This window comes from Electrophorus electricus, chromosome 20 (genome assembly GCF_041902795.1).
Source record: "Electrophorus electricus isolate QZ-2024a chromosome 20, ASM4190279v1, whole genome shotgun sequence".
In the NCBI taxonomy this organism is placed as follows: Eukaryota; Metazoa; Chordata; class Actinopteri; order Gymnotiformes; family Gymnotidae; genus Electrophorus; species Electrophorus electricus.
This window is the reverse complement of record NC_137516.1, coordinates 11720808-11745190: the sequence shown is the minus strand read 5'-3', so window position 1 is coordinate 11745190 and position 24383 is coordinate 11720808. Positions and strand designations below refer to the sequence as shown.

The window sequence follows — 24383 nt, the reverse complement described above, 5'->3', positions numbered from 1 at the left end:
CTGTTCACCCTGAGGAAGTCTGAGGAGTTTTTGCTGATACCAGAAGAATGCTACCTATTGGAACACATAATGCAAACAGCAAAGTTTAGTGGTGGAGGAATAATGGATTGGGGCTATTTTTCAGGGTTTGGGCTAGGCTGCTTAGTTCCAGTGAAGGATGATGTTAATTCTTCAAATTTACACAATTATATGCACTGAACTTTGTGGCAACAGTATAGAGAAGATCTGGTCCAGCAGTGTGCCCCGGCCCAGAACAATGTGGTTTAATGAGTCTGATGTGGAAGAACACAGTCTCCATTGAGCACCGTTGGGATGTATTTCCATGTCAGCTGTGAACGAGTCCTTCTCGTCAAATATCAGTGCCTGTCTTCACAAATACGTTTATGGCTGAATGGACACAAATTTCTAGAGACACACTTCAACAATTTGTGAAAAGCCAGAAAAAGGAGGTTGTATTAACTGCATATGGAAAGGGTGGGGACTTCATATTTCTGGCTATGGTTTTAGAATGGGATGCCCAACAAGCTCATATAGGCATAATAAAGTGACCACATGTTTTGTTCATATAGTGTATATTTAAACATAATGCAATAAATAAATAAATTGGTGATTAGCAATGCCAGTCTAAGTTCCACTTTAAGTCCCAGGAGGCTGGGTGGACGCGTTCTCTACATGCATAACATACATCATAATGTGGAATGCCGAGTTAATGTTGACCAATGGAGCTGGTCAGGATTCATGTCCTAGAAAACGTGACGACTTGGTGTAGTGTCTGTTTAGGCTTCTGTAGCATGAAATCGGTGATGAATACTGCCATCTAGTGCATTTTCGGAAAAGCTTAAGAAGACTACAGACTCCCAAATATCGCAAACCACAGTATAGGGAAACGTGCTTCTCAATATATAGGTTTACGGTGTGGTGCGTACGTTAGCACTTTTCATTTGTCAACGAATCGTTTCATTAGTCTGTCAACAAGTTTATTGGGTGTACATCTATTTCCTCTACGATTTATTGGATATATTAGGCATTAGCTATTTGATATTCACTATTCGTTATATATTTGCCAAACAGGCTCAAACGAAGTTAAGCGTTGTTTCACAAGAACATTAACTTAGCATGAACAGTTTCGTTTGTCCCTTAAATGACTCACCAGTTTTTGGTTTCGTTGTTTAACGGAGAACCATGAAGAGGTTACTTCAGTTCTTACACACGAGTAAAGTGTTGCTTTTTCTCTTTAATTTAGTTTTTTTGATTAATAGCTCATCAGCTCATCACTGAAAAAAAGTTGAAAGCGATGTTTATTGCACTCAGCAGTAGGCCTGCTCTGCTCTGTTTAGGTGTTCAGTCAACTATCGCGTCATTACAGCGCTGACACTTGCTACAGGGGCGAGCATCGCGGCAGTGCAATCGAAGGCCAGCGTAAAGTGCGGTAGGTTACCGAGCTAGGAAGTTTAAAAAAACACTTCTGGAATTCAAAGCTTTTGTAAACATGTAGTTAGCTGACGTCGTGATTTCATCTTAGTTCGTTGATTTCTTAATTAGAGGTGTTTTTTGGTTTTTAGTAAATGTATATGTTGCAAGTGAGCTGCTTCTTTTGGTTTCAACGTGTTTTTGCAAAGTTTATTTTAATAAACAAAACGAAGAAAGTTTAAAGTTTTTTGATCACTGGATATGGATTCGTGCCCTAGCTAATCGAATAACAGCAGATTAAAACAGGTAAGTTTATCCACAAAATATTTCTAAATTTGGCTCACCGAGTTTTGTTTTGTACTTTTTCTGGAGTCTGGGCGTCAGACGTCCACATATTTCTGCTTCCATAATTATTGCTTCACAGCACCCTTTGGTAAATTTCACAGTAGAGACTGGTAAGAACGCCAGCCGTGTGTATTAATCATCTGCTATTAAAGGTGGGCTTTTACTGTATGTTGGGCTAACACCTAGGATCTCACAGAACTGCGTGAAAGGAAAATATTAGCAGACATTACCACCCAATTCTTTCCAACAAGGCATTTTTTAAAAGCATGACTTAATTATTTATATAAGTACTAATAATTAACCATTTAAGCTACTCCATTTAGTTTGGGGAGAGCAGGTTTTACTGAGTGTATCGAACTTTGCACTTCCTAGTTTACAAGTATGAACAAGTATGAACATGCATTAACTGGAGGTCTTTTTCTCTGATTTGTTGCATTCTCTCCTTCACACTCCTACACACCTCCTTCATTTGCAGGTGATGTGGTGAGGCATAGCGACTGTAAGTTACAATGAATATCCTGAAGAGCAATGAAGCAGCCTCTCAGCATGAGTCAGCATATGTTCTACAGATCTACGCAAGGCTGGACCACAAAACCTTCCCATGCTGCACCATTAAAGTTGATAGAGGCACTACTGCAGCCAGCATCATCCATAACGCTGCACCTACTCTGGGCCTCGACATGTCGAAACCCTACGAACTGGTGGAGGTGAGGGAGTTTGGAAGGGAGGAGTGGGTCCTGCAAGCCAGTGACCTACCTGTTGAAAGAGTCCTCCTTTGGCCCCAGCAAGTCCGCGACCAGATCTCAGAAAGCCATGGGTACTTTTTTGCCCTGCAGATGGAAAACACTGATAGATCAGGCTGGTATGACCACATGGCAGCCAGCAATTATGAAAGAGAAGCTCGCAGGCCTGCAACAGAAGGCATCCTTATGACCCAGCCAGAGGACTGCAATGATCTGTGCAACCTCCCTGTGCTGAATGAGAAAACCATCCTGGACACTCTGTGCTGCCGATTCCACAAGAACCAGATTTACACCTACGCAAGCAACATCCTCATTGCCATCAACCCCTTTAAGTTCCTGCCAATATACAACCCCAAGTATGTGGAGATGTATGAGAACCATACTCTGGACATGCTGGACCCTCACATCTTCGCCATTGCCAACGCGGCTTTTCACACCATGTTGAACAAACAACTCAATCAGTGCATCGTCATCTCTGGGGAAAGTGGCTCGGGAAAAACGCAGAGCACCAACTTCCTGATCCATTGCCTGACAGCCATGAGCCGAAAAGGTTGCACCAGCAGCGTGGAGAGGACCATCCTGGGCGCAGGCCCTGTGCTTGAGGTACAGCACTACAGAATACAGGAGGGTTTGTTCAGTACTCAGCAAACCCAGTCTGTGGAGCTCTACATTTAGATTAATGTATAAAGATGATTTAATGAGATACATCAGCCATTTGCTTCTTAACCTTTTCACATTGAAGGCAATTTGATGGTTCTCAGATTTTGAGTCATTATTCTCAATTTATATATTTTTGCAACATTATTTTCTGACAGATGGTCTTTGCAAAATGGAAGTAATGACCACTAACAGGAATTACAATTTAACCAATTTGTCGCATCCTATATTCTTGCATCATTTACATCAGGGTAGATTTTTATTTCTTTTATTTTATACTTTAATACATAATGATCAAATACGAGCAGTGGCTTAATGTTACTCACACTGTGTTAGGAAATGCTGTTTGGGCAGTAATTAAGTAAACCGAAACAGATTAAGTTGTGTTCAGCATTGCAAAGTCCTCAGAAGCCAAATGTATTTAAATTCTACTCAATCAGACTTATTTAAAAACAGGGACAAGTGTGGCAGAAGGTTTCATATTTTGGCTGAGACCTAGGTTTTGACTCGGACCCATTTCGGAGTAAGTGACAGCACAGGTTGCCCCCTTTAAGTTCCTGCTTGGGCTGTTTGAATGTAGAAAAACTGATCTGACTCTTTCTTCAGCTTCTGACTCTATTAATACTGCTTATTGCTTGTAGTCCCTTATACATTGTTAAACGCAGGATTAAAACGATGTGGGAAAAAAAAGAGGTGATGCTTGAAGCTCATATGTTTTACTCAAGAATGTCAGGGAGCATGAAGTTCTAGAAAAGCTTCTAGAATCTTAAAGAGAAGCTGTCTGATCTACAGCCAACTCAGCCTTCAGCTGTTTTCTCTTTACATGTTTTTAAATAGATGACATTTATTCCTTTAACAAATATTGTACATTATGTGGTTTTGAAACAAGGGACAGTTGATGTCTGCATTAAAAAGAGTAATACTGATGGTTGCAGCAAAGAAATAACTAAACTTTCCTGTCTTCTCTGGTTTGTCTTTGTAGGCTAGATTACTTCTGGATTGGGTGTTTTACTGCTTTTAAATGGTTTTTAATTACTAAAATTTACACTAGCCAGTTGTCATTTTTCCTATGCTCCACAAGGAGTGAGTGTGGGACATGCTGGTATGTTTTGTTCTGTTCTTGTAATTTCACTCATTATCTGTGATCTGGCAGTTCTGGCAAAGGCAGGGTTTAATACCGCATGGCCTTCAGGTTCGAGAGAGAGAAAGGAAAAAAAGAAATGTCAAACAGGTCACGCGAGTTCTCAGGATTCCCCAGAGGCTTTGTCTTTCATCTGCCATGCCCAGGAACACGAAGACATAATTTGGTTTGAATGATAGTTGGCAGATTAGGAAAATCATTTTCTTTAATTAAAAAACTTTTTTGAGATAAAACTCACCAAAAAGGGTATCCGCATCATCCGCAGGTCACACATTGATGTCATAATTAACTTTAGAACAACTTTTTACATGACATTTCTGGGAACTTTTACCTCTTCTTCAGAAAATAGCCTAGTCATCAAGGTCTGTTTGTCCTGGAATGGTTGGCACAATAATGGAAGTGGTGCCTGAAGAAAATTGTGCCTTCCACTGCTGTTTCTGGGATGCAGGAGAACAATTTCATTGTGAAATATTGTGACATGGTGAACACAACTGACAGCACGATGAACACAACTGATCACTGCTAACATATTGTGGGGATATCTGCCGTGCTGTCTGTGTTCCATTCAGTGTTTTTGGTTGACCTGCCTTTGAACACATTCTGAAGGCACACAGCTCTTCCAGGGACCCACCATACCTGCAAATTCCGAACATCTCTGGGATTTGGAATGGTTTAAAGTGAAAATAAACCCTAAATGTACATATTTGACTCAGAAATATATTCAGTCACCAGCTTGATTAGGTATTCTGGTAATACAAGTCATTTGTTCGACAAATGTTTTACTGGTCAAATCAAAAATTGCAATCCTCAAAAGCCTGAAAACTCAGTGGAATTGAATCTGTAACCACACCCTGAATTCATGATGAAATGATGATCTTTCTCAATTATATGTAAATGGGTCCTAAAAACCTTTCAGTTATCAACTGATAATTGATTCGGCTCATTATCATCAGGGATTCTGGTGGAGAAAATTTTCCACTTCAAAAGACTTATCTGTCTTGAAACTGCTTTGTTATTAAACACTACTATTATAGCTATGATGCTTAGCATAAGGCTAATCTGTGTGATGGCCAATGTTGATATCCTTCCTCCCTTGGTTTCTCCTTCCCACTACACTTGTCAGTCAAAATACCCCACCTCCAGACACACACACACACACACACACACACACTCACTCACTCACTCACTCACACTTTCTCTCTCTTTCTCTCTCTCGTTCCAGCCCCTACTGTGCATCTACTGTGCATTTTTCAAAAATACACAAAGGGCGGAGACTAGAATAAGTCAAGGGTGGATGCAATCTTTAAAAATGTGTTTAAGAATGGATTTAGAATGGGTCTCATACAGTGGGATTGAGTGGTCAGTGGTCTCAGGTTTCTGCTGCTTTGGCGTAATTGTATTAGAAGGGCGTTTGATCCTCTCTTTGTCATTTGAATGTACTATGAATATATGTTTTCTAAATTGTTGGTACTTGAGAAGTACCTATAATCGATAGAGAACACATGTTTAAGGACATTTTAAACTGTCTTCAATAACTAAGCAAATCTGAACTGTTTGTTACAGCATATAATTGTGTTGTTGTTGGATTTTTTCATATGCATCTAATACAGTTCTTCTGTGAACAAACTATGAGTAAATGTTGCAAAGCAATGTGTGTGTGTGTGTGTGTGTGTGTGTGTGTGTGTGTGTGTGTGTGTGTGTGAACACCACCAACATACAGATGGCCTGTATTTTAATACAGAATTCAGAGTCAGTGATTATCTTATTTTTGACGCACTAATGGATTCAGTATTACAGATTGGCTACTTCTTTGCATAAAGACAGAGGGATAGGTCTTCAGGTTGCAAGAAGATTGGTGGCATTCTCAGAATACCAGAGCAATCACAAACATGCTAGTACTTGCTTAATCATACCAGCTGATGCTTTCTCTCTCTCTCTCTCTCTCTCTCTCACACTCACACACACACACACACACATATCACAAGCCTAATCTTCTATCTACATTGATTGACCTTTTACCAATGTTGATTTGACTGAAAGAGAAAATGTATCAAGTGGAGTTTGCAGGTTTAGAATTGCCATTCCAGAAGTGCTTTGGTATAGACCATCATAGCATGGACGAGGAAGTAACAACATTAAAATATTATGGCCAGATACAATACATTCAATCAGACTGACACACGGTGCTGTGGAAAAATGGGGAGGTTGTTGGCTCATTCCTGAATCTGTAGATTGGGGTGATTTAAAGGTAGGCTCAGTTGCATCAAGAGGAGAAGTTCATGTGGAAGTTCCACAGTTCCATGTGGAAAAGGTGTCAGCCACACCCAAGCCTGTTGGGACAGGAGCTGAGCTATACCACCGCTTCTTGTTGTGAACGCATTCTTCAAATCAGACCTCAACCAGTAAAATACTCACATCTAGGGCTGGCTTTTGGTTTCAACTAAAATGTGTGTATACACATACTTTACCCAACAGACTACAGTGGTGCTCTGCAGTACAGAGAAACTTTTTGGCTGCGGTCTTAGTGGAAATAACTCTATAAAAGTAACTGGTGATTACCCGTAAGTTAGTAATATGACACATAACTTTTCTAATTCTCACCATGTGATAAGATATCTACATATGGTTAGTTTTGGTTTCACTAACAGGGTTTGATATTCCTCAAATTGTGTCTCTCTTGCAGATTTCTCAGAAACTGCTACACCAGATTATGCTGACTACCCTTTTATTCACTGGAGTAAATCAGTTACAGCTCAGCTAATAAGGTGTTGAAAAATAAAAAAAATTTTCTTCTTTATTCCTTTTCTTCTTCAACAGGCTTTTGGTAATGCAAAAACAGCCTACAACAACAACTCAAGTCGCTTTGGGAAGTTTATCCAGGTGAACTTTTTGGAGGGAGGCATTGTGAGAGGGTAAGACTCACATGATTTCATGGAACTGCCTAGAGATGAAAGATGCACAAAGCTTGCTTTTCTCAAACACGGTTTGATTAATTTTCAGAGCTATGATTGAGAAGTACCTGCTGGAGAAGTGCCGACTTGTGACCAGAAAGAGCAGTGAAAGGTAAAGGAATAAAACACTGGATCATCGCAACATTTGATCCAGACATTGGATTTCACTATACAAACATTCTCAGTAAGAGTATATCTACTGCCTTAGTAAAGGATGTTAGAATGTTTGTTTTTTTTGTTTTGTTTTGTTTTCTTTTCTTTTCTTTTCACCTACACTACAGGAATTACCATGTGTTCTACTACTTGCTGATTGGTTCATCTGAGGAAGAGAAAGAGGAGTTCAAGCTCTTGGCACCAGAAGATTATAATTATCTCAAACAGGTAGTGACCCACTGAGCTACACAGAGGACACCTGCTCTACCATAAAGCCATTTCATTCTGCTTTAACAACTGTTATGTGCATTCCTGTGGATCAGGCCTCTGATAGCATAAATGTGCTTTTAGATTCACAGGGCTGAAATAATAATAACTAAATTCAACTGCAGATGCTTTAGATTAGTAGTGGTACTCAAGCTGTAATGCACCCCCAATGTGGTGTACTAGATGATGTGGTGCTAGGTCTAGTTTCTAGTATGTGTGCTCACATTGGCCATTGGAATGTTCTGTGGCTTCTGGGAGATTTTGTATTGTTCTTGGGTATTTGGGTTTGTTGAAATGGTCCAAAAACATTGAGATCTTTTCTTCCTCTCTTTATTTTAGGATAACCCTCAATTGGAGGATCAAGCAGAAATCAAGTGTGAGTTTAACAGGCTTCATCAGGCCATGGAAATGGTTGGCTTTCTGCCGGCAACCAAGAAACAGTAAGTGAATTTTATTTATTTATTTTTTGTTTTCCAGAGGGTTTTTTCTTGTTATTATTGCTTTTATTTTGTCAAAGCAACTGACAGTTGCCAAAGTTTTTCCATATAACATCAGGTATGTTTCAGGTTTATTAATGAGTCTCAATAAACTCCCAGGCACTTGGGTTACTTTTTAAAAAAATCAGACATATACATTTCTGTAGCCTTCGGCAATGTGTTTCTGTAGCCTTCAGTAATGTGTCTTAGATTTTTTTAGAACTTGATGCCCACATCCTGAATTGGATTTTTGTATAGTAAATGACACATTATACAGATTAAGCCTTATACAGTATGAACATGCATATTTTAAAGTGCATTAAGACTTGAATTAGGTACATTTTAAAAGGGAAAATGCCGGGTACTTTGAATCTAGTAGTGTTTCATTTTTAACTACTTAAAATTTAAAAATAAAGTGGAGAATAAGTAAGCTCTGTATGATTGATAGAATATTTGAGTAAGAAAGAGAGTGAGATGGAGAACAATTTTGGTGTGTATCTTCTCCTGGATATTATATTTTTGGTTAGGCATCTATACCTTAACATGGCAGGAAGCATCAGATCTACACCTAATCTGACATGAAACTGTCAAAGACCTATGCTCAAGTATGTGTTATGTCCATGGAATGAGATTCACAAAACTTTTACTTGGGGTTAGCATTAACCTTGCTGTAAGGATTATCTTTAGCAACTGAGTAGTCAGCACCAATCCCATTTTTCTCATACTGTTCTATGGGAGCATGACTAGTTAAGAGAACTCAAATTTTGATAACAATATGTACGTTTTCCTGCAGAGAATCGTATTAAATACTATGTCCAGTATAATTCATTTAGGATAAGGAAATCTGCCAAATGCTATTGCAGTTATATAAAGTTCTTTAAATTGCACTAGTCTGTATTTATGGAAGAGCAAGATGTGTGTCCAGGTCCCTGGGGGTGTAGATTGAGCAACTATGGAAATAAAAATAATAAATACAGCCAAACACTGCAATGGATGAAGACTGTGTACAAAACCAGACACTGAAAACATCATTAGAAACACCCATCATGCAATAAGATGTACTGGCTACATTAATTGGTATCTTTATTAATATTTATTGGTAGAATTTTAAAGACTGTAGACCATCTCTTTGCTGTCTATTATTTCACCATTATTTCATAGTTTCACCATTTTATCAGGGGACAGGTTCTCCCTGTAGGACCACCACTGATCATGTTTAATATGTTAGAAAATTAAAGCTTAGATGTTATAGATTTTTAAACACATTCTAGGTGTTTGCTGTGTGGGTGAAAATATTTGTCCCTCTACTTTTTCATGTCCAAATGTTTTGGATTTTTTCCATATGAATACACACTTTTAATCTATTAATTCATATAATATGCCTAATTATTGCCTATAAAAATAATTATTTTAAAATGTGTGTGTCTTTCCATAGAATATTATCTGTGCTTTCTGCTATTTTGTACCTGGGTAATGTGACCTATGAGCAGAAGGGAGATGGAGAGGGTGTGACAGTGGGACCTGCAGACGTCCTCTCAACTCTCTGTGACCTTCTTAAGGTAGCATTTTCCCTTTACTGTTGGCCATGCTCCTCTGCATTGGTTTAGCTTAGCTAACTGCAATCTGGAACCTGAACAACGTTTCTCATATTATTGCATTTAGTCTGAAATTTCATGTTTTATTTGTGTCCTCACCTGGCTTACAGCAGTGTGTATGTAATTGCTGTGTCTTGCATAAATATGAATGTCATGGGGGTTTGATCAGTTGCCACCAACAGGAAGAATGGCTGGCTGGCTACCTCTATTTTGACTCCTCTCTAAGTGCTCTGTCTTAAAATGCAGGTCAAGGTTGAGCTCCTAATGGAGGCTCTGATCAAAAGGAAAGCAATGACTGCCAATGATGTCCTGATTCTGCCGTACACTCATAGTCAGGTAAAACTGGCATACTAGAGTCTAAGATATAGTTAGAAAACTGGCCTGGATTGTTAGTTATGTCAGTTAATGTACTGGTAATTATTAATGAAGACATTGATCTAACATATGGTTAATTTTTCTTGATTCTTTTAATAATATAGCAATATAAACATTTCCACCAAGTGCTCATCTTGTTATAATATCTAAGAACAATTCATACCCATTATAACTTGCATTGTAAAACTGTGTGATCAGTCTGTGTGAATGAGGGCTGCTTTGGGTTTGATGAACTTTTATCAACGTTCTTCCTTAGGCCGTCACGGCACGAGACTCCATGGCCAAGTCTCTGTACAGCTCGCTCTTTGACTGGATTGTACTGCGCATTAATTATGCTCTTCTCAACAAGAGAGACATGGAAGAATCTGTACCGGTACTGAGCTTTCCTGTCTAATCACAATGTTAGCTGAATTATTACTGTGATTAATAATATAGAACAAAGCAGGTGAAAACGTTGAAATTGTGAGACCAAAGCCAGGTACCCTGGACTAAAGAATAGATAATGAAGCTAATATCCAGGCATGATTAAGTGTGCCTTTTAGTGTGCTGTCATGATTTGTAGTAATTGAATACCTTTTATTCAGGGTATTGAATTCATTTATTCAGAAAGCTGTAGTAATCATTCTGTATCTCCTTTTGCTTAAAGTGCTTGTCCCTAGGTATTCTGGATATATTTGGATTTGAAGATTTCAAGACTAATAGCTTCGAACAGTTCTGCATTAACTATGCAAATGAACAGCTCCAGCATTACTGTAGTCAGCACATATTCAGGCTAGAGCAGGTGAGTTGCCTGAGCTCCAACTGCTCTGTAAGAATGGGGGACTTTGAATCGCTGTGCTGCTCACAGTCTGCTGCTTTACAGGAGGAATACCTGGCAGAAGGCATCACCTGGACCACTGTTGACTACACTGATAACATTGGCTGCATTAACCTCATCAGCAAAAAACCCACTGGTTTACTCTACCTGCTGGATGAGGAGAGCAGGTGAGGGAGCTGCACAATGCAGCACCACTAACCTCACAACAGTCCCGCTAACCTCACCGTCACAAAGAAGTCCAGCTAATCTCAGTTCATGCCATCTGCCACTCAGCTCATCGGTTTTTAAACCTCAGTGAAGATTGATGTAGAAAGGCTAGGTGTTCACATTACTACTCTCTGTCTGCAGTTTTCCCCATGCCACAGACAATACCCTGCTGGAGAAGTTTAAGCGGCAACATCAGGATAACCCTTTCTTTGTGCCCACTCCAGTTCTTGAGCCTGCTTTCATAGTCCTCCACTATGCTGGCAAGGTCAAATACCAGATAAAGGTAAGATACGGAAAGTTAGAGAGGGAAGGTTCTAGCAAGAAGTATTCTTCTTGGAGTGAAAAATGGAAAAGTCCTTGGTGTTTGAGTCAGTGCACCCTGCTACAGAAACCAAGCTGATGAAGCTTCATCCTAATACATGTCTCTTACAGGACTTCAGGGCAAAGAACACAGACCACATGCGGCCTGACATTGTGGCCCTGCTGCGGAGCAGTGAGTGTAGCTACATCAGGCAACTCCTTGGCTCGGATCCGGTGGCTGTGTTTAGGTGGGGGATTCTTCGGGCCACAATTCGTTCACTGGCGGCTTTCAAGGAGATGGGCCGACGATCACTCGCAAAATGTCATGGTAACAACACACTTTAGTATCAGTGCATTATCAGTCTCTGTGTCTTTCGACAAAGAAAATACATAATATAATCAAATGGAAATTCTACTTCCTCAAGGAAGTATTTGTTATGGACTTTGTACAGAAATGTTTTTTTGTTATAAGTGCATTTGCATCGTTGTCTAATTTATTTAAAATGAATACCAGTGAACAATCTTAATTCTATTTAATAATGATAATTGTTGTGTGGTGTGGTGCTGCAAATTCTTTGTACTGTTAGAATCTCGTAGATTCTATGGGCGCCGTTCCCTGCAAGAAATGAGGCCCCCCAGTGTAGCCATGGGCAGACTGATGAGGTAAGAGTGGAAGGTCTGGGCTAGAGTGCAGTACATCTTGGAGTCTCCCAAGAGATTTCTTCTGTAGCATAAACTACAGTCAGTTAAATTGTGTTTATTATATGGGATGTTTTTTTTTTTGTTGTTTTTGGCTTTTTTTTCCATTTAGATTTTCTGATTACAGGCATATCCTGTTTATATGAATAAGTTGAAAAAAGTATCGCAAGGTTTTAAAGCACCACATAGCTTCTGCTTGGAGAAGCAGGTGGTAAATTGGTGTCTGCTTGCTCTACACAGCCAGCGCTCACTCATAGACTTCTCATTTGACCGTTCGGAGGACAACCCCCTAGAGGCCTTTGAGGACATTTTTGCTACATTTGAGAGTAAGAAGTAAGTTGGTTTCGTGTGAACTTCAAAACCAAATGCTTTACAAACAGATGCTCTATTGTGCCAAGCCCTTTGGGTTCTCACCTAATCTGAATACTAAGAGTTCATAAGCCATCTTCATAAAGTCTATCATAGCTAGAGTACCAGGTCTTAATTAAGATCCTTAATTAAAGTGCACCTGATGCTTTTCTTCCTGAGATGGATATGGATCTTGGTTTTGGTTTGGGCACTTTGTAATCAGGTGACTCATCTGTTATAATATCTGTATCCTACTAATCACATCTTGATTTTTAACTCTTTGTACTCAATAACCCCTCCCCCCTCTAAACCTCTCTCTCTCCTGCTGCTCTCTGCTTTGGGTCAAATCAGGGAATTGCATGCAAAAGTCCTCCACAGCATTAAGAGATTATGTGGTGAAGTTCCTCAAAAGCTTCGTCTATCTACCATTTCTGTGAGGAAGTTGCACTGTTCTCATTGAGTGTGGGTGTCATATTACATTCTCCACACTCCACACCACTGGACTAGTTCCTCCTTAACATATTCCTTCAGTATGTTTTGAAATTCTCCCTTCTCTTGTCTTGTCCCTTGCCAGGAAGAACAGGACAAACAGACAAAAGCAGCTTATACCTAAGGTAAATGTTAAGTGTAATGGTCATTAAGATCCTTTCCACATGAGTACTCAGACTGAACAAGCACTGTTCTTACTCTTCTCTCCTTGATCCTGGGCAGAATCTCATAAACGCTCGCTCTCTGAAGCTAATTGTGGATCTTAACTTGCATAACCGTGACACCAGGTCACTTTTACACCTTCATAAGAAGAAGAAGCCCCCAAGTATCAGTGCCCAGTTCCAGGTTGGTTGTGCTAAATGCCCACTGCTCCTGCTCCTCCTTGCTTAAGCAAGACCTCTGCCTCCTGAACAGCTTATTTATCTCCAAACCATTCAATACTTTTCCATCTTTGCTTAAAAGCCTGTGTAGCTGTGCACTTTAGACATTCAATCACAGCGGTGAAACAAAGGTTGGATGCAAATTATGGGACTTAATGGATGCTAATGGATAACTTGGTGCATTAAATGATGTAATGTCCCTCACTGGGCAGACATCTCTGGTGAGGCTGCTGGACACATTGAGGAAAGCAGAACCCTTCTTTATCCGGTGTATCAGATCTAATGCGGAGAAGGTAAAGTGGAAATTCCCTCTAAACAAAGTCATTTACAAAGTTATACATTTTGTTTGTTATTCAGATTCAGAGGAGTCATTAGTTTGTGTATGGTTATATTTTTGTGCATTATTTCAGAGGGAGATGCAGTTTGATGAAGATCTTGTCCTTCGACAGCTGAGGTACACGGGCATGTTGGAGACAGTTCGCATTAAGAGGTCCGGTTATGGAGTCAAGTACACCTTCAAGGTAATTTGTTACCCTCATACTCTAAATGGAGATGTCATTGAGTACTAGCTTTAAAGTTGCTGAGTGAAGTAAATGGAAATCTACATTGTTGCCTAGATTTTCATAGATAGACTTTTGTTTATAAAAAAAATCTTTTTGTATGTGATCCATGTGAAGGATGAATTTGAGTGACGGGCACATAGTCATTTAAGTTTATTTTCTTGTGCCATGTGAAGGAGTTTACAGAAGAGTATAGGGTCCTGCTGCCAAAGAATGCATCTACACCTCGGGAGGATATCTCCAACCTGCTGTGCAAAATCGGCATGAACACAAGCCATTTCCAGATTGGCAAGACCAAGGTCTCAATCCTTTCTATGTCTGCCACTGTGATCTAAGATTTAGTTCAATGTATAGATGCGTTTCCCTGCCTTTTTCATAAATGAGAAGTTGTTCCTCTCCACAGGTGTTTCTAAAGGAAGTGGAGAGGCAGAAACTCCAAGAAAGCCTCTACAGAGAAGTGATGCACCGTATTCTCACCCTGCAGCGCTGGTTCCGTGCATGCCTGTCTAGGAAGAACTTCTTGATGAAGAGGAAAGCCATAATAACCATACAAGTATTGATGTGAAGTTTCCTCTGGTGCTACCTTTCACCAGCAGAATCTAAAGTTATGTTCTCTTTGTGAATTGGTGAGGTTGTGCATGTGTATCCTATGTGTATGTACAAGTGTAACACATGTAACGTGTGATTTTGGTTATTTCCTGGGTATCTCAGCGGTGCTGGCGCAATTATCATGCATCGACCTGCTACAGGGCAGCTATTGTGATCCAGAAGGCATGGAGAGAATCTCATCAGAGAAGAGAATACCTGCGCCAAAGAGAGAGCCTCAGAAAGCTGAAGATGTTGAAAAGGTGCTCAGAACTTAAAAGGTGTGCTCTGGTTTTAAATATTTAAAATATTTTAAGTATTATATGGAATTTTGGTGTGGGATCACTGGTCATGCTGTATGGCACAACAAACCACTAAATAATTCATGGAATGAGAAGATGTTTATAAACTTTCTCATTTCTTTTCTGATAAACCAAATCTTGATTTTTTTTTTTCTTTTCCCCCAGGCATGTGAAAGAAGAAGATATAAATATACTGGAAAGTACCAAGAGCAGTGAAGTGACAGAGGAGAGGAGGAGCAATGCAATTCTTCCTCATTATGATAAGACAAAGTCTTTTCCAACAGTACCCGTCTTAACCCTCTCACCAGAGGCCAACAACTTGGAAGAGCTCAGACGCCAGTATGGTATCGATATTAAACAGCAAGAAAACAGAATCAAGATTTCTGCTTCCACTCAATGTCTGACAAAACTCACCAGTCAGGACCAACCTAGCATGCAGGGTATAGAAGAGAGAAAGGAGATGAAAGGCACCCTCCCTACCCCAGCACTAATTCAGATGGTACCTCCTTCACCAAACAGCTCAACCAGGCCAGTCCAGGCCGTTTCAAATGATGGCTCTTGCATAGCACCCCTTCAGCGCTCCAAGCCATCCGTCATGAAGGAGAAGGTGGAGAAATGGAGGGAAAGGAGAAGTGAGATAGCACTTCTGGACAAAAGCCATTTTGAGGACCAACAGCTGCAAAATCAGAGCATGAAAAGTTTAAAGTAAGAACATTCCTCAATTTTGGATCCACTATAGCTTTTGGGAGTTTTTTGTTTTTGTTTTTTTTTGTATTTGTGTGTACCTGTCTTTTGTGGTAACGTGGTGCTTTTCCATGTTTTGTTGTTAATTTCCCACATATCACTGTTTTGATTTAGGAGTCGAGGAATCTCAATGTCATTAGACAATCTGTCCAGTCTGAGCTCATCTGAATCGGATAGCAGTCCATCCTTGGCTGATGTAGGTACAATTGCAGGCCTAACCAGCAAAATACTCCTTGTTAACTGTACTGTGTTTTTAAAATGTATCTAATTTTCACTTGTGCATGACTATAAGCTGAAATTTGTAAGTGCCCACTGCAATGACTATGCAGTAGCCTCTACTAGCCGTTTCTGCCTGTCATCTCTGAAGTAGCTTTTGAAATCGTGGTTCGGACATCACTAGGTGCAGCTGCGTAGCCGCAAGCGTATTGGGCACAAGCGCCGGCTGGGGCACGCACGCAGTGGCCTCATGCTTTCGAATGTGGATGCCAATGACATGGAGTACTGGAGTTTTCCCCTACCACCCATCAGCCCTGCTGGCTCCTTCCAGGCCAGCGCATCTGTGGGGCTGCCCAAAGCCCAGGTGATCGAAAGAGCCCATCTCAAGCAAGTGGGCAGGGGCTATGGAAGGCTTACGGGTCTCTGCATGCATACTCTGAGCATCATGTTCCATGCTGTAAACAGTGGAAGCTGGAATGCTATGCAGGTTTAAATGTTAATGTCTCCAAGAAAACTGGGCCGAGCTCAATCTTCTTATAGTGGTTGAATGCGTTTTCTTTTTCTGTTAAAGCTGGTTTCTGACCTTTTTTGTTAGCATTGTCTCAGACAAACGTGAACATGTGGTTACTGGCTCCGGTGAGCGCACACAGAAGGATGTGGAGCCTAGTTGGTAAACATGTTGAGTAGTAGTATGTGAGGAAAATGGTTAATGTGAGGTAAAAATTGGTGACCACAAGCTTTTTTGGTTTGTTTCTTTTGTCTCTGTTACTCACCATCTCACTAGTCTGATACAATAGATTATCATATAACATTTAAATAAATCCAGTTTATTAATACCCATCTTTCCATTAATTTGGGGATGTTCCAAGTTTCTTAATTTGTAACACACCCAAGTTAAGAAAATTTGGACTAATCATTGACACCAGATCTTTTTAATCACATCTGTTTAAGATTTAGCTGCAAACTAAATAATTTGCTCTGTAGGAGCTGGTGTAATAAGGCAGATTATAATGATTCAAAATAACAGTTTGTTTGATAAAGTGGAATTTCTAAAATCTCATCACTAAGCAAAAAAGGTCAAAGTGTGTTAGAGCATGCTGTGGGTGTCTCGGTCACTCTTGGTGGTGGTGAGAAGCTACGTATTAATCTATGCTTTCATCTACACTGGAAACAAGCAAAATACTACTGGGATTTTTTTTGTGTTGTGTAAATACTATTGAAGATTTTGTGTCATGTGACCGATGATCATCTTGGGCCCATTTTGAGTTTTTCTTTGTCATTTCCCTCTTATGCCTTTCTTCCTCACAAAGGCATCTTTCTACCAGCTGTGCAGCTCCTCTCTGATTGATTCACTCCCTGCTTTTTGGAACACACTTTTCTAGGAGCATGAAGTGTTGAGAATGTGGGAAAGGGTTACAGTTATGTGTATCTTTCTTTAAGGTGCGGATTTTGCTGCAAAAACTGTAGAACTCTGGTCTCATTTCTGTGAATGTAGTCTGATGATGCTCTAATTGTCTTGAATGAAAGGGTGGTTTTCTGGACATGGTTTTGACACAGTAGTCTCTGTCATAGAGCATAGGGTTTTCTCTTAAAAATCCCCAATAACACAATAATTTACATATGGGTCCTTCTGTGGCCACTCTCTGACTACACGAAAGGCAGTGTAAAATCTAGTACAATTTGGTGGCAAAAAAATGAAGGGTCAAGTTAAGATTTGACAGTTAAGATTTGCATGTAAATTATGGATTTTCTGTGTTTGGAAAACTATCCCAGTCAAAGCTTTTCCTGCAAACCAGTGCTGTCATTTATCTAATATGAGAACTTTTACTTTCAGAAGCCTACAGAAACAGATGCGTCTAAGACGATCACAACCAACAGGGCTGGTGATGCCCAGCCCTCACCACAGGCTGCTCCAGAGAAGTGAGTAGGTTCTCTTAACTGCTCACAACTTGCACACACAGCAGCATTTTTTCTTTGTTTGCTTGCTTGCTTGCTTGTTTTTCTTCCAGAGGTAATGCTGTACATCTTGGCATATATTGGCAACGTTTCTTTATAAAGCTATGAAACATAGACCAAAATGTCCTAACTTTTTTTCTCTTTATTTGAATGTTTTAGGACTACGTTCTTTAGTAAGTACTTCCCAAGAGGCCAAAAGAAACGTCTGATGCCTCAAGAAGGAAACCCTACCATGGCAAAGTCACCTGCTGAGAACAATGAACAAGGTAAATTGCTGATGAGCTCTAACAAGAACATCTAGAATTGGAGGGTGGTAGGAACGTAATAGAAAGAAAGCGGTACCTAATTTTAGAAGGTGAGATGGACCAATGTTTTTCTTTTATTCTTTCTTTCTCCTTACATTGTGTTCTGCCTTACAGTTAGAAGTCCCCAGTCCTACTATGCAAACACTGGCTGTGCACCAGCCCCGCTCAACCGCAAACGATCCAACCCCAGTATCAAGATCAGCCGTGGTACACGTGTGCAAGAGCAATGGAAAGCCTCCATGAACCGTCAGATCACAGACTGTAGCGAACTCCATCACCTGGATGAGTTCCTGGGAAATCAGGTGGGAGTGAGTGCACAGCAAAGCAGAGTACAGAATGACAGTAGAGAGAAATGGGCATTCTCAATTTAACTCAGAGACTGAATTTCCAGACATAAAACTGGAGTTTTGTGCATTTTGTAATGAACCTTCCTGCCCTGTTTGTTTGAGAATTGTGGTGATGTAGTGTCTGTGTTCTTGGTCTGTTGAATGCAGATGAATGATCTCCAGTCACGGGTAAACAAGCTCTCAGAGACGGAGCTGATCTTCCTTACAGCGACCTTACAGTTTAGAGACACCCTTAAAAGCATGTATTCTCTCGCTGTGAGTAAGCTCCACCTATGTAACATATGACTTTTTTACATTTACAGTGTCAGCCCAAGAATGCTGCAGTGTTTGTGTCAAAATAAATTGTTTCTTCTCCTCTGGGGACGTAATTGACTGATACATTTCATTTTATCTGACTCGGGCTATATGTTCTGATCATCAGAACCCACAGATCAGCTATAAAGGTCTGCTGCAGGGCTACAAGAGCAAGGTGGTCAGTCTGGCCACAAAGAAGCCAGATGAAGTGCCCATGGTGGTAAATCTGTTCGAGTCAGTTCTGGATGGGTTTAGTAGAGCTGAGATCAAAAGAAACTCTCTAGAATCAGACAATGTGAAGGTACCTTTTCACCAACAATGGAGATTTTCATGACTTTTCATTTTCAGAATTTAGCTTTGAAATAAATGATCTCACTAGTGTCAACATGTGTTCTTATTTCATGTACCAGCTCACGAAAAAAGCCAAGAGGGCACGTGAAAATGACAAATGTGTAAGTAGCCATTGTTTAAGTATGTATTCATTTGATAGAATAGATTAACATTTTAAGAGCATTTGTTGCTGTAATGCAGTATTTCTTGCACTTCTCTGGTCACACAATTACCTGACCCATGACCCCTAATCCATTTCCTGCCTATGTAGGAAAGCCCATTGGACCATTCGTTCAGTACCTGTCAGGTGAACATTGTGCAGTCATGTGACCTGTGTTGCTCTTTTATTTGGGGCATGGAGAAAGCCTGCATGTGTAGCTGTGAGTGTTCCAAAAACCCTCTCCTCTAGCAAAATACATTTGGACCTCTCGGCTCTTTGGTCTGTGAACTGTGAAGTGTTTTTTCTGCTTTTCAGCCTGTAAGATGATGTGTCACAAGAAGTGCCTGAGCAAGATAATCACATACTGCTTCAAGCGTGTTCCCAGAAAGGTAGGCTGTTCTGTGTCCTGCAGTGCCTTGAATTTTTAGCAGGTTATTTTAATAAGTTCCTTTAGACATACAAAAGTGTTAGACTTCTTTACAATTCTAGCAGTGATGCTGATGCCAGAATGTCTTCACTCAGTTAGACAAGATGAAAGAGCTATATAAGAAGTTTAGAAATAACAGTAACTTATGTCCAGATATCTAGCTCAAATGTTTTGTTCAATGGTGAAAAAAATGTCACTGTCTCATGAATGCTGTGTGTGCATGCGTGTTTGGCATGTGTGTATGTGTGCAACAGACTGAAACAGACAAAACAACTACCCACTTTGGTGTGCACATTAGGGCTCTGACCAACAGCATAAGCCCAGTGCCAGTTATCTTGGAGATGATGCTGACACATGTGGAGATGAACGGGCTGTACATAGAGGGCATCTACCGCAAGTCAGGCTCTGCCTGCAAGGCCAAGGAGCTACATCAGCTGCTAGACATGAGTGAGCAGCAGGCTCTCTTCACTACACTGCCCTCAGTGTAAAAAGACAATTGCACTAGTTTTCTATTAGTTATTAATAATAATGTGTGTACTAATGAAAAGCACCATTCATAAAGCACTTGACAAATCAGATTTTTTTTGTTTTGTTATTTTGGGTGTTGGGTTTCCAGCAAACTGACTGTCAGTCTGCCAAATCAGTAGTATTAAAATGGGTGATTTAAAAACAGTATTACAATATAATTATATATTGAAATGTACTATAAATGTACTAATTGCAATAATCCTTTTTTTTAGGTCTCAGGGATGTATGTCTTGAAAACTACCCTATTCACACAGTTACTGGTGTAATCAAAAGCTGGTTACGCGAGTTACCAGAACCCCTCATGACCTTTAGCCTTTACAACGACTTCCTGTATGCCATTGGTATGTATTTCCTGTGTGCTTTTGTCATGCATTTTTATATTATGAAGGGTCTAAATTATGATGTCAAGGATTGGTTGAAGTGAATGCAAGTTTATGTACGATTGCGATTTTTCTTCCTTCCCTCAGACTTGCCGGAGAAATCTGAGAGGCTCCGTGCAGTCTATAGGAAGTTAGAAGACTTGCCTACCTCTAATTTCGATACACTAGAAAGACTTATCTTTCACCTGGTCAAGTAGGCTACTTATCTTTTTTATTTATTTATCTGTATTAACCACCTTTTAGTCCTTGAGAACCTGAAGGAACTACAATCACACATCACCTTCACACACAGTGCAAAGGAACTCTATCAGTAAATTCTTCCTGTATATGTTGAGGAAGATGAGCCAGCTGTAACAGAAGCTGTTTCACATTTCCACTGACCTTTTGTCTTTAGAGTGGCCAAGGAGGAATCTCACAACCGTATGTCCGCTAACTCGCTGGCCATTGTCTTTGCACCCTGCATTCTGCGCTGCCCAGATGTGACTGACCCACTACTCAGCATGAAAGACCTGCCCAAGACCACACTGTGAGCTCCCCACTTGCTTCATTCACTTTTAATCTGCAAAGGCGACATCTCATTGTATGTGGAGAGCATAATCAATTAGCAAGCTCTCATGCTAACTGGTGAGAGTAATTAGTTAATGTGATCTCTTCTAGGTGAAGTCTTGCTCACTGTTGCTTTTCTCTGCCCTGTCCCTGTATTATGCTATGGTATGGTATGTGAATGTATGGCTTGATTATGATTTGCACAGGTGTCTGGAGGTTTTGATCATGGAGCAGATCAAGCGATATGACGAGAAGATGAAGGACATCCAGCAGCTGGAGCAGGCAGAGGCCATAGCAGTGAAACGGCTCAAGCTCCGTAGACAGAACACTGTGAGAATATATCCTATCAAGGGGCACACTGAATAGATTATTGGATGTGCAGATACGCTGACATGTCCTGAAACTTTCCATGCTCGAATGTATATAAAGATCACATGTGATCTCATTTTAGTGAAAAAGGATGTGCAGGAAATGTTTTAACTCACAATTCATATTTAAAATGTATATGAATTGTTTTGCAGGTTGTCTTGTTGCATTTGAATTTTACACTGTGTAGCCTTGGTTCAGTAATGATAACTTTTCTGATTTATACAAGATTATGGACAACCCAAAGATGGAATCTCCCTCAGATTCAGACATAGAAGAGGAAAAGACCCTGGTTGAGAGGATAAAATCCATAAAGCAGGAGAAGTAAGTGTGGACCTCCATGAACCAAATCTTCATTATCTTCATTACCATTACCTGTGTTTTTTCAAAGACTTTATCATAGTCCTGCTATAGAATAGGTGCTCAGAGACATAGGCCACACTACTCTATACCTTGGTGCCCAGCCCTGTGACCAATTTCATCACCAGCTGACATTGCTTGCTCGCTCACTCGCTCACTCGCTCACTCGCTCACTCGCTCACTCACTCACTCACTCACTCACTCTCTGTATCTGCTACAGAAGCATGCTGGCCTGCACACTGCCTGAGCTGGACCAGGACACTTCTGATAATGACAACCTGGACTGGGAGTCCACTGTCAGCTCAGACAGCCTGCAAGACCTCACAAGCCTGGACTTGGAAGGTCAGTAACATGTAGACAGAATTTTGTTTTGCATGTGGTGGATCAGAAGAAGGCTTTTCTGCTCCATGTTCATTAAGCAAGTTATGACTAAGTCGTTTGAACTGTGAGTCATTTAGAACTATACTATTGTCTTGGTCTTCATGACTGTGGTGTTTTGCTTTAGATTTTTCCATCAGATTGAGGATACAAGGGTCATGGTTGCCTAAGGAGCTTTAAAATAGCCGCATTAAGCAAAGGGGCATGGGTAGTCCAGCTGTGTCCAAGTCTCCAGTGTCTAATCTAAAGGTTCTATTTCAGGCCAGAAGATAGCTGCTTTAATGCAGCAGAGGTCAGCGGGTATGGGGAGTGCTCCCAGCCTGCCAATGCCTCCCACCACCGTGCACAGAGCTCTCCCCAATGATGGGAACCAAAAAGAGCCATCACAGCACAGAGATGGTGGGCAATCTATATATGTCACCCAGAGCCAGACTGGCTTCCTGTCATCCATCCCATCTCACAGTAGCCAAGACTTAACAGTTGGACAGTTCACTGACCTCAACATCCCATTCATAGATGAGGAACTCTAGCAACTAACTGAAACTGCAAAAACAAAATAATCTTAACACACAATTTAACAATGCAGCAAACTACTAAAATAGTAATATTTGGTTAAAGAAAATAATTACCAAGGCATTTTGGCATACTGCCTTATGCTAGTAAAGTATATTAGCATATTTGGCTAAAAACAATTTCAAGACTAAAGAATTTATATGCATTAAAAAATGGCATATGAACACATTTTTAGAATCAAAGTTTTGTATTTGTTGATTATAAGAGACACTTTATCTACTGTTATTTTCATTTTTCTTTGGTTAACACAGCCTTTTCTATGAACAACCAAGCATGGATCATATTTTATATGTAAAATGTGGAAGAGTAGACAGAAATGTTTTGTCTTTTCAATGAAAAGGGAAACATTGATTTGTGTTTTTGTTTTAGCATTAAAATAACTACAATTGCTGTTCACTGATACATTTTTGGTCTTTGGATTAAACTACAAATCAGGGAAACATTAGTGTATGTACAAACTGAGTGTAAGAAAATTTTGCATTTGTAGTTAGGAATGATATTACATAGTACATATCATAGCATGTTTTCAGGCAGCTTGTCTCATTACTTTCTTTTTCTGTAAATAGCATCCACAGACTTTTTCTTACATACTTGCTTTAAATGTATCATTCCAGCCTCCTATACCTGTCATTTTTGCCCTTAACCATATCCTTCTGATCTTTTATCACTGGTAGAATGTACACTCACCTTCCACTTTATTGGGAACACCTGTATAGAGAACTATAAGAATACAATCATCCAATCATGTGGCAGCAGTGCAGTACATAAAATCATGTGGACTCTGAGTTTTACTTACCCATGTAATAATGGCTACTTCCATCATGCTAATGTGCTACGTCACAAAGCACAAATGATCTCAAACTAACATCATGATCAAGACATTAAGTTCAGTGTACTTAAGTTGGCTCCATGGTAACCAAATCTGTATCCAATAGAGCTCCTTCAGGATGTCAATTAATGGGAAATTTGCAGCATGAATGTGTAATCATATCAATATGGACCAAAATGTAATGATTGTTCCCAGGATCTTGTGGAACAATTGCCACAAAGAATTGAGGCTGTTCTGAGAGCAACTAGAGGTCCTACACAGTATTAGAGTGGTGGTCAAAAAGTGGCCAATGACTGTATATTCTGTCTTAATACTGAATGTTTTTTGAGAGTGATTTTGGTAAGAACTGAGGCAGTCCATGCAGGCTACCAGTATAACTGATTGAAGCTTTTATTTGCAGCCTTCGTTTTTTAAAGAGAATGTTGAAAAAAAAATATGGTGACTGCTACCTGTGTGGATGAGATGTAATAAATAAGTAGTAAAAATATAAGAATGGAAATTGAGATTGTAATCCTGACCTCTATTTGTTGTTGGTTGGTTGGTTTTGTCTCTGTCTATTTTATGAAAAATATTTTTAAAAAACTTAAATCTCACCACTGTCATTTAAATGAAAAAGGTCTTGTATTGATTGATGTGGCATACTTAACTATACAACATAAATGGAATAAATGACACACTGAGATGACAAATTGTCACAGTAAAGAAATAATTGTAATAAAAAATTAACTGAGGTGCCGAAATATTAGCATATTTGTAAAACGAACTAATGTTTTAAACATTAACCCCAGATTGCAGTGCATCCTAAAATCACAAATTACCCACAGCACCGCAAGATGTTATTTTT

At 39.9% G+C, this 24383-nt stretch overlaps 1 protein-coding gene across 1 annotated transcript; it reads left to right on the top strand.

The window, feature by feature from the left end:
* The first annotated feature begins 907 nt into the window (after window positions 1–907).
* Window positions 908–24228, top strand: myo9b (myosin IXb). Its single transcript, XM_081703086.1, has 41 exons — window positions 908–1716; window positions 2231–3101; window positions 7114–7208; window positions 7297–7359; window positions 7529–7628; window positions 8007–8107; window positions 9579–9702; window positions 9985–10074; window positions 10370–10486; window positions 10760–10894; window positions 10976–11097; window positions 11279–11420; window positions 11570–11765; window positions 12025–12100; window positions 12377–12469; window positions 13059–13098; window positions 13196–13318; window positions 13566–13646; window positions 13764–13874; window positions 14090–14212; window positions 14317–14466; window positions 14625–14779; window positions 14966–15505; window positions 15659–15740; window positions 15945–16124; window positions 17595–17680; window positions 17876–17982; window positions 18136–18323; window positions 18516–18623; window positions 18790–18963; window positions 19073–19114; window positions 19264–19372; window positions 19468–19541; window positions 19834–20026; window positions 20320–20448; window positions 20575–20680; window positions 20882–21013; window positions 21240–21363; window positions 21629–21723; window positions 21980–22101; window positions 22399–24228. The coding sequence occupies exons 2-41, from the start codon at window positions 2265–2267 to the stop codon at window positions 22665–22667; spliced, it is 5934 nt and encodes a 1977-aa protein (XP_081559212.1). The 5' UTR covers window positions 908–1716; window positions 2231–2264; the 3' UTR covers window positions 22668–24228.
* The last annotated feature ends 155 nt before the right edge of the window (window positions 24229–24383 follow it).

Coding starts and splice junctions, on each gene's coding strand:
- myo9b (XM_081703086.1), top strand. CDS start 2,265: ATGAATATCCTGAAGAGCAATGAAGCAGCCTCTCAGCATGAGTCAGCA. Junction 13,319..13,565: donor GTATCAGTGCCCAGTTCCAG/GTTGGTTGTGCT, acceptor CTCACTGGGCAG/ACATCTCTGGTGAGGCTGCT. Junction 17,983..18,135: donor TGCTGAGAACAATGAACAAG/GTAAATTGCTGA, acceptor TCTGCCTTACAG/TTAGAAGTCCCCAGTCCTAC.